A 10,605-nucleotide genomic window follows, 5' to 3' on the forward strand; every position below is an offset into this window, starting at 1 on the left:
CCATTCCTGTGAGAGCCAATTCTGGTGATTCAGTCAGACTCTCTGTGTTAATGTCCAAGAGATGTTTGACACCTCAACAACTGTAGAATTTCCATGCCTTCCTCAGGCTGTATATTCTGGTGCTTTCCTAACTGCACTGGTTTGCCAGCTTTCAGCTAAAGCCTCATTTGTCTCCTTTGTGTCAGCTCTGCTGCTTCTGTGCCTCAGCATCTTTCTGTTCTGTGTTTATCCACTGGTACTACATTCCCTTTTACTTCAGGTAAAAGCAAATATATGTAAAAGCATGCCCTATAACAGGACTGTAGAAAGCAATGGAAGTTTGATTAACCTTTTCTTGCCCTTGTCTGGACTCTCCACTTCATCAACTTCTTCCTTCAAGTACAAAGCTCCAGAGAAAATAGTTCTAGCAATGGTGAGAGAAAAGGGATTGCTTCATTATTTCATAGGATATATCACACAGGAAAAATCCCATATTGATGGCTGTCTTTATTTTTGGAATAGCATAATCCTGACTTAGCAACTGTAACTATCAGCATTCCTGCAGAACTGCTCTGTAACTTGCTCCTCCCTGGTCTCTACCTGTGGAACCTCTTGCTCATGTGAAGCACCTTACAACAGTTCTTTGGGGAAGGAAAAAAAACACAAGTAAACAAGTACATTTAATTTTGCAAGTAAAGAGTATAAAATAAGTAATAATTAAAAAGGCCATTTCTATTTTATATAGAAAGCCAGTTATTTCAAGTTGTACACATCAAGGGGAACAGCACCACAGCCTAATGAGGAACAAATTCTATCCATAATTGAGACAGCTAGGAACAAGCTGTTCCATACAAATATACATATCAGTACCATACTTAATATACTTCAGAAAAACTTAAACTTAATTAGCCAAATAGCTGCAGTCCATTTTGCTTTCTCATACTCATTGTTTCCTAATGTTACTTTGCAGAGTCCTTTGTAACCTGGCTATGTTGGCATCCAAGGCTGCTAAGCTGTTTTTAAAGTCCTCCTCATCTCGAGAAGTAAATGTTGAGAAGGAAGATGCGCTCCAGTCAGACCTCCCTGAGAAATCATCAAATGAAATGCAGCTAAAATCAGCTGCTCTACTGCCTGTTTTCTGAGAAACCCCTGCTGGAAATGGCATCAATGGAGCAGGCTGAGGCTGGTCTGGTTTATCCATGAAATCTTTTGCAGCCCCACTTGGAATGCTTCTTGGTCTCACTTGGACTTTGTCTCCTTCTGGCTTTGCTTTACCCCCTGTAACTTCAAGTGTGTTTTCCACAGTCTTTTTCACATTGTACCCAGCATTTAATTTATCCACTAGAGTTGGATCCTCACACCCATACTGCTGCACAGAGCTTGGGAGCTCACAGTGGTAATCCAGCCTCTGACAAGCCCCTCTGCTCTGGGGTAGCACACCACTTCTTCCAGAGACTGGCTGCTGTTTTTTAGAGGCACTGCTAGTCAGTGGAATATAAATTGTCTCATCCAACTTGGTTTGGTCATCTAGTAAAGTTCCAGAATCACTCCCTGTTTCTGCATCTTGCTTCAATGGAGCTGATGGTCCTCTGGGGGCTGATGTTTGTTCTTCTGTGAATGTACTGTTAATTTTACTTCCTTCAGCAGCAAACTTTTCATAGGACAGATTTTGCATTTCTACTTCTCCAATTTTATTTGAGAACTGCAGATCCGTATCTATCCAAATATTATCCATTTCTAACGTTTTAAGGTAAGTCATTACTGAAGTACTCCCAGGAAACGGCTCAGGTTGCATCTGCTTTTCGTGGTCTTCCAAAAGAGACTTTGAGAGAGCTTTTTCAGGTTTGGGTCTAACACCGTCCCCTGTGAGGTCAGACAGAAGCTTGGCCATGCTGCCCTGCAAGGTTCTGTTAGGGTAAAATCAACCAAACAGATTCAAAATTAGTCACCAAAACTAAATAGTTAAAAACTTTTCTATAGAAAAAAAAGTTAGATTTATCAGGCTGTGGCAAAGTTGCAATGCACTTTCTAGATATTGTTATATGTGAACCTATTCCAAGTTTTTTGAATTCTTCTTCAGCTCACTGTGTCTAAAAACTAACAAAAATAGCACAACCCAATGAAGTTCTCCAGATTATTCGTGGTGTACCTGCTTTGAGCAGTACATGATAAAATAAATTGATGCTAAGAAACTGCTGCAAAGCAGATAGAAGCAGTTACCAAAATCACTAAGAAAGGTTTTCTGAATTATTCTTCCCATTGCATGTAAATAAAAAAAAACATAATAAAAGAAATAATTTTTTCTAGCTTACTGCTCTGTCCATCAAAAGAGATGAACATTTAGATGTTAATGTTTCTAGCATATACACAGACACACGTGTAATGTGACATCATTCTACCACCACCTGGTGGCCAGCACAGCAGCCATAGAAGTGTCTAAACTTCTACTGAAGGATTTGGAATGTCTGTTCAAAATATTCTGCCGTTGCAATCAGTCCCAACTACAAACATGACAGACAACAGTTTTGTTTCCTCAGCACAACATATCCAAAGCAATTGTAGATACACACCACTATGCAGCTGCAAAAAACTATTTGTATCTCCCAGTTAAGACTTCACAGATAAAGTAAAATACTATCTGCCACATCTTATCACAGAATTCAAGTCACAGACTATGACAACTTAGTTTTAAAACAAAATTACAGCAACATTGTAACAAAATTAACTGCAAAGATAAAGTTTAGCTTATGTGACCTCCCACCACCAAGATACTAAGACTACAATAATCCACAGGATGAAAAAAAAACCCAAAAACCCCAAAGAATAAGAAAGAATTTTATAAAATTCTTTCTTATTCTGCACTATATTCTGACTAATGTCAGAAGGCCAAAAAAAAACCAACAATGCAACTTAGCCAGTAGTACCTGGTTAATTCCCTCAGTCTCTTAACTTCTGCATCACGCTGACGTAATGTTATGCCCAAAATTTTATTTTCTTTCTCTGCAGCTTCCAGCTTAAACTGAAGGCTCTTCACAGTCCCTAATGCCTCTTCCACTTCTGAAATGCCAACAAGAAGTTAGACAATTACTTCTTTTAACTTTTAAAATGGTAAACAAAGAATAAGGAAATTGAAAACACGCACCAATCTTGAGCTTGGTGGAATGAATGTCATAATGCTGTTTCTTTTCTAGCAATTCTTCTTCTTTATCTTGAATACCTTTTGCAAGATGCTTATTTTCTTCTTTCTGACTTTCTATTATTTTCAGCAGTTCTTCATTTTTAGCCTGCAGTGAATCAAGGCCTTTCTGCAATTCCTTCATTTGACTCTGCAGCATCATATTCAAGGACTGCAAAGAAACCACTACCAAAAGTAAAACATAAAATGTTTAAGTGTTTTGTGTGGTAGTTTGAATTTCTAAACCAAACTAAGTTTTTTAATTATCTTGGTACTATGAATTTTGGTTACAGATAGAAGGGTTGCTTTTTTTTTGCTACAAGATAAAGCTCAAGCTTTCTTCTTAAGTATTTATTCAATCATCTTAATTTTCAGAGGCACGTAAGCAAAAATAACCTGCTTGGCAGCTGAAGAGCCAAATCCTAGTATATAGAGTCTAAAAAGGCCCAACAGTCCATGCAAATGCAGTTCCAGCATTAGACCCACTTAGTTCAGCTACCAGTAAAGGCCACAATACATACAGACATATGAAACTACAGATACATAAATTAAAAATAATATCTATGGTAATAAAACTTTAACAAACATGCCCCTATCAAGCAACATTATTGGTACATTACATTCATAGTTGCAGCTTTGTCCAGATGTCTTCTCACTGCTTTCTTGTTCCCTATGTTGCTGGTTTAATATTCTTAGTCTCCTAAACATGAATTGTGAAAAAGCACAAATTCAGAAGTATTAGAATACACTCAAAAGGACTGCACTTTAAATTAGTTTGGTGAGAAGTTGCTTTTGAGAATTAAATGTCAGGGAATATTTCAGAAACATAAATAATTCTTAATAACACATTTTTCTTACATTCTGGTACTTCTTCAACACAAAAGACCCTTTCCAAGTATCTGATAAATACCTGGTATATAACGCTCTTCTGAAGTAAATGCTACCCAGTTATGTGAGAACTCTCTGAAATGAGAGACACTTCTGCATTTGAGGATACACTACAAAAAGAACATGAGCAGGCTGACTATCTTGTTAGTGCAGTTTTCAGAGTGATGCATTCACCCCACCCAGTCAACGGCCCCATCATGAGGTAACTGATACTACCAAAATACCAAAGCCATGCTATGTGTTAATTATTGCTTTTTGGAGTGTATGGCCTTACCAGCACACTTTCTAATTCACAAATATTGCACAGACAAGAAGGGAAGAGCCTTTACAAAGGCAGTTTAAGCCAGAGCAGTTAGAGTTGCTTCAGGTGCACGTGCAGTGAGCACAGGCTCACTGAGGAGCTCCCCACCTGCGCAGCTGGGCATTCTCACTGCGCAGAGGCTGCAAGGCCAGAGCTATTTCAGCTTGGATATTCCTGCTTCCCACCACAGCTGGGAGCAAGCACACCGAGTCTTCTACTTCACTCATCAACCTCAGCATTTCTGAGTCACCTGCAAGAAGTGAGGGAAGAAAGAGACTCCATAAACCTATAAATCTGTAATATAACTAATGTTTTACATGTGATTAAGCAATCTGCAAGGTGATTTAATTGTAGCTGTTTTTTTCCCCCCAAGAAAATTTCATCTTGAACTATATTTATTTGAAATTGTTGAGCTTGAGTATGAAAACTATGCTTTACATCCTCAATAAAACACAACCCACCATCTTTCCAACCAGCCTAGGTGGGACTGCTATTGCAATCTGTCCACACCAGGACCCTTCTCAGGGGAAAGCTCTGCATATGGAATAGCAACAATCTTTATCTTGCTGTCTTGATAAAATTAAAATATTATAAAAATAATTTAATACTTATCTAGAGTCAATCCTGAAGGTTTTACAGTTGTGGATAAACCACAGTAAGACGTCACATATCATCTGACACATACAACTTCCAGAAACTGAAGTTGCTCACTCCTTTAATCGAGCTCTTGTGTTATTTGTATGTAATAACTCTACAGCACAATGAAAATGTCCTCACCTTGATCTGTTACCAGTGCTCTGAGCTCACCCATAAGATACTTCACAGTCCTAACTTTATGGGCTGTTTCTTCTAGACTTTCTTTTCTAGATTTTAGAGCTTTCTTCACACAACTTGTCTTACAGCTTGTATCTTTCACTGGAGACACATCAAGTACATCCAACTCATCTTCTTCACTGACCATGTCCTCACTGTGCTCCTCAGGAGTATCCTCCTCTGTGTCACACGAGCCATCATGTTTTGCTGGACAGTGATGCTGGCCCCTCTGTGCAGTCCTGCCATTCAGCATTTCATGGGATTGTAGCAGGGTTTGTATGCACCGCACCAAATCTGCTTCTTTCACCTGCTGCTCTTGGCTTGGGACCATCTCTCTGGCAGAAGATGTTGGGACCAATGCAGGCACTGAAGGGGTTGATGCTCCCAGTGCTGTACAGGGCATCACACCAGGAACAGCAGTTCCAGACTGTGTTTGTGCAGCAGGAGCAGCAGAAACCACTGGGCAAACCACAGATCCTCCCACCTCTGGCACACTGGCACTGTCTACAGGAACTCCCTGCATAAAAGATATTCTAATTAAACAAAAAATTAACATGATTTTTAAATCTTTAGGAGAAGAATCCCAAACAGCACTACTCTTGTCTGACTCAATGTAAACTTGTTCATTCTTTGCTAATGATAAGAACAACTACATATTAATAATGGAATGATTTTTCTGTATAATAAGGAGGACTTAAAATGTAAATCTGATTTAGATTACCTTTAATGTTATTTGCAACATTAAATCACAGTTCTTTTACAGCAGCTCTGTAATGAAAACCCTCAGCAGTTTCTTGAATCCAAGCAGAACAGGGAAGAAAAGAAATATAAAGGACAACACTGTTACCTTTCAGTATTTTAGGTAGGTGAATTTTTTAAGTCAAGGTCATCACTAGCTATACATGGACTCCCTGCAGATGCCTGTAAATCTACAGTCGTTTACAGATTCAAGGTAGATTCAAGGCTTTTGCCACATTTCCTGAGGTGGCAGTTGGTATTCTCCATCATCTCTATTCTACATCCTGAAATACACAGGCATTTTAACATGTGACTCTGAGATAATACAGCATGGCTGAAGAAATAATTGCCTTGATCACTGGCAGGGAAAGCTCCATATGATACATGAGTTCTTCTGTCAGGAGTTGCTTAATGATCCTAGTGTGCATTACTGAGAATGCAATTAACAGTAATCAATAGTTTCCTGCCCTTTTTCATGTTTCCTGTCCTTTACAGAATTCCCCAAGCAGAAGCAAGCAGCCAGTTGAAATGCCTCTAATTTAATTTTTTGGTGTCCACATAAAATGTGTTTTGAATAGCAATGTTTTGTTTGTGCATCACTACAGTTTGAAATACACAATTTTTTAAAAGGAAAATTATTAGGAAAACCGACACAAGGAAATATATAAATAAGTAGGCAGTGCTAATTTAATGTTTGATAGTGAGAATCAAACTTTTACTTACTGACTGAGTGGACAAGGGATTAGCTGAATGCTGCAGGGACAGTGTTGATGTGGAGGTAGGTAACTGACAATTCAAAGCTGCAACATTTTGACATCCTAAAAGAAAAGAACACTTATCAGGGAAACATGGGCAAAACTCATGCAGTTAAATAGTCAACTCTGTATTAACAGGTCCACTAACCCTGGTTGGAGGTAGGAGAAGGAGTTAAAGCAGGAGTTTCATTACTCTTCTGTGGGGGTTGGCCAGTTATCAGAGACATCTGAGTTTGCACGTGCTCATACAGTTTCTGATAGGCCCCAGGAGAGTGCTCAGTGCAAGGCACGTGAATTGACTGAACCATCTGATTCTGTGCTGCACTGGGAAGTTCCTTCTCAGGAGAAGGTGTGGTAGATGAGGCAACTTTTCTATTTGATATTGCCACTGTAGAAGAGGAAAGAACAAAAAACTCCAGCTGAAGTTGCCTGTCTTCTTGATCTATAGCAACCCATTGTATTGTCTGGCAGATTCTCAAAGGCTCCCTTGAGAACAGAAACAAAGATTCTATGGCCCAGGATACCAGTCAGATTTTGATTCACCAGCAAATTAATCCATCAATTTTTTTCTTCCAGACAGAGCAACCTAAACCAGTTGGACAGACAGCTGTCCTTGAAGGAAGCACAGAGATTTAATCCAACAGAAGGCCACTTCTAAAATAATTCTGGAAATCTCTGCTTAGGTATAATTAAAACTCTGTAATTTTACAGTGCTGGGAAGATATCAGCTACATGCTCACTTCCTACAATTCCCAGTGGGCATTCTGCTACACACCTGTCTACAGGCCCCACTCACCTACTGGATCAGAAATTGCACAGAAGAAACAGGGTGCAGAGAGGCAGAAATGATAAATGAAATATTTCCCCTGGAAGCAAGTCAGCTGACAGCACTCCATCTGCCTTTCTATTCAGTGCTTTGGCCACTAAACCATTTGAGGTCTTGTCATTTCTAGCCACACTTCCCTGTTTTCACAAATCCTTCTTTGAGAAAAGCCTGGCTGGACACTGAACTTCAGACCAGTTTCTAGCTGTGGATGCTAAACTGAGTCTAAGGACTGCAATGCCTCCCTGTCCAAGAGAAACAGGGAAAGGATATTGCCATTCTCCTCCACACTTCCTACAAATAAACCTGACGATGTTGATACTTGTAAACACACTCAACTTTCTTCCTTGTACCTGAAGTTCAAACACTTGTGAATTTCAGTAGTTGTTTAGTAAACATTTAAGGTTTCTAAAAGGAAATAATACATCCTTTTGTGGAACCAGCTCAGGATCAACCTGTAACAAATGGCAACAATTATGTAAAGCCTTGCTGAATTTCACTAAGTTAAGGACTCTTTCAAGGCTGCTTGAACAAAAGAAAGCCCACTTACCAATTTCTTTTTGGACAGGGGCAGGAGTAATGATTCTTTTTAACCCTTTCTTCTTGGAAGTACTTCCTTTGGTTAGCAAAGGCTTGGAAGTAAATTTAAAGGCAGTTGTTTTCCCAGGTTGTTTACAAACAGTCTCCCTTCCTGGTATTAATTGAAAGAAAAAAATGGTAAACAAAACAAATCAAGAGAGTATTACAAAACCTAAAAATGTAACTTGTATTTTCTATAGGTACAACCTGTAGCTTCCTTTTGTAAGATATTCTTCAGCAAAGCTGCACAATGGTCAAGTCCATTATGAATAGTATCAACCTGCACAGAGAGCACTGCAGTGAGCAAATGAGTGGCACTGTTCTCTTTCAGTAAACCAAGATGCTGGGTTAAAGAGCCATTTAATTACCTGATTGGCAGATTCAGTGGAATAGACTTCCACATTAGAATGACACCCTTTCTTTAAGCCACACCTGAAAAAGTGAAATTCACCGTTTATACCACCTCCTTAATGGGAAACAAGTTAAAAAACACATACTTTCATTCAATAATAGCAAGCAAAAGAAATTAATTTCATAATGAAACAAAATAACTTTCTATTTCTGAAAACTTTACATGGCTGCAACAAACACATTAAGCAGACAACAACAATTTATGGCAAAGAAGAATTCAGTCTCCACTCAATAGTCTTCTCTACAGCAAGTAATTACATAAATTCAGCTTTTATAAATAAAACATGAAGAGTGAAATCTGTATTTTTATATGCAAAATTTCTATTCAGTTTGCGCCCGTCTGTTCAAGGGCTGCTTAGAAACTTAGTTCAAAATGTTTTATATATATGCACACATGATTTTTTGTTCAACTGAGGTATGAGAAGTACAAGGCTCCCAAATGCTCACATATACACTCAATTTAAAACAGTATTAGTGAATAAGGTCTTACTGATTTCTTCCATTTGTCAGTTTAGTTGCTCCTGACAGCCTTCCAGAAGAGAGAGCCTGTTGATTACAGAAATACACCTTGATTTTCTTAAAGTATTTTCACAACACTTGAAGACTACTATTGCCCTCCAATTCCAAGAACTTTTGCCAAGGTGGATCAGTCCAAGGGACTGCTCTCAAGGCAAGGGTGCAAATGCTGCCAGGAGAGGCTGAGACTTGTGGTTTCATTTCACAAAATACACTTTGACAGCAGGATGCTTTGTTCATTTCCACAGCACTCTACACACACAGCCACTCACTTAAGGACTCTCCAAGAGCTGATGTACAATTGTGTTTCAAATGGAAACCATGCTTGAGAAATACAGACCCGAACTGTGGGGACTTTAAGAATCATCTGTGGCCAGAGCACAGGAACACACAGTCACAGAATCACAGCATGGGCGAGGCTGGAAGGGACACAGTGGCTGAAGCATCCCAGAGCACCTGGCACAGCTCTGCATCCTGACCTGCTCCTGAGCATCTCCACTCAGGGAGACTGCACATCCTCTCGGGACAGCCTGCTCCTCCTCGTGTTCAGGTGAGCTCCCTGTGCACCGGTTTCTGCCCACTGCCTCGTGTCCTGCTGCTCGGCCCCACCGCTCCCACATCCGCCTTTAGCCACTCATTCACATCGGTCGGGTGCCATCGCAGCCATCTCCCCTCGAGACGGCTGGGATGGCACCCGCACAGCTCTTCAGGAGATGCTGCAGGCCTCACTGATCCTCTCACGGAGCCACTCGAGGAGCTCTGGGGCACAGACAGGCCCAGAACGGCCCGTCAGGCGGCTGCGGTGCAAGCCGGGCTCGGCCTCGGAAGGCCCGACCTCGCCAGGAGTGGTTACGCGGACGGCGGGGGGCTCCCCCGACGCTCCCCGATCCCCTCCGCGCACACCCGGGCTCTGGCGAGGAGGCCCCGAACGCGAACCGCGCCCCGCCCGCCCCCGGCCCTCACGCACCTTGCGCGGCCGCGCAGCGCCCGGCGCGGCCATGGCCCGGCCCGGCCCCGCCCCCGCCCGCGCCGGCCAATCAGCACCCGGTCCGTCCGCGAGGGGGTGGAGTTACTGCAGGGGGCGGGGCTAACGACCCCGCCTCGCGGCGCGCCGGCGGCCGCAGGCGCGGGAAGGGGAAGGAGATGTGCGCGGCAGCGCGGCCGGGGATTGGCGGAGAGCCGGCAATGAGCGGACCAATGGAAGGCGAGAGGGGAAAGGGCGGGGCCATGGGGCCGTGAGGGGCGGGGCTCCCTGAGGGGCCGCCCCCCCCCCCGGCCCTTCGCCTCAGGGCGGTGCTCGGCCGGGACGGGGCGGTGCGCTCGGGAAAGAAGCGGAAAACCGAGCCCTGCAGGTGAGTGAGTGGTCACAGAATCAAAGAATCAGTGTGGTTGGAAAAGACCTCCCTGCTCATCGAGTCCAGCCTGTGACCGAACACCGCCACGTCAGGCAGACCCTGGCACTCTGTGCCACCTCCAGGGCCCGCTGCTCTTCCACATCCCTGGGTAGTCCCTTCCGATGTCAAATCACCCTTTCTGTGAAGAAATACCTCCTCATGTCCAACCTGAATCACCCCTGGCGCAGCTCTGGTCTATGTGAAAAACATGCTCACTCTCCTGTGAAAATTAA

At 42.3% G+C, this 10,605-nt stretch overlaps 1 protein-coding gene across 4 annotated transcripts; it reads right to left on the bottom strand.

Moving 5' to 3' along the window:
* Positions 1-468: 468 nt before the first annotated feature.
* On the bottom strand, positions 469-10,033 carry CCDC14 (coiled-coil domain containing 14). Of its 4 annotated transcripts, none has more exons than XM_064435037.1 (13): positions 9,946-10,033; positions 8,953-9,008; positions 8,420-8,483; positions 8,259-8,331; positions 8,023-8,163; positions 6,798-7,037; positions 6,618-6,712; positions 5,121-5,673; positions 4,452-4,593; positions 3,775-3,854; positions 3,122-3,340; positions 2,904-3,036; positions 469-1,886 (listed from the first exon to the last, which is right to left on the bottom strand). In XM_064435037.1, the coding sequence occupies exons 1-13, from the start codon at positions 9,976-9,978 to the stop codon at positions 923-925; spliced, it is 2,793 nt and encodes a 930-aa protein (XP_064291107.1). In that variant the 5' UTR covers positions 9,979-10,033; the 3' UTR covers positions 469-922. The 4 variants fall into 4 exon arrangements, with proteins under 4 accessions (XP_064291107.1, XP_064291106.1, XP_064291108.1 ...); XM_064435036.1 differs by lacking the exon at positions 9,946-10,033 and adding an exon at positions 9,458-9,854; XM_064435038.1 differs by lacking the exon at positions 9,946-10,033 and adding an exon at positions 9,319-9,396.
* Between the last annotated feature and the right edge of the window lie 572 nt (positions 10,034-10,605).

This window comes from Passer domesticus, chromosome 10 (assembly GCF_036417665.1).
Source record: "Passer domesticus isolate bPasDom1 chromosome 10, bPasDom1.hap1, whole genome shotgun sequence".
Lineage (NCBI taxonomy): Eukaryota > Metazoa > Chordata > Aves > Passeriformes > Passeridae > Passer > Passer domesticus.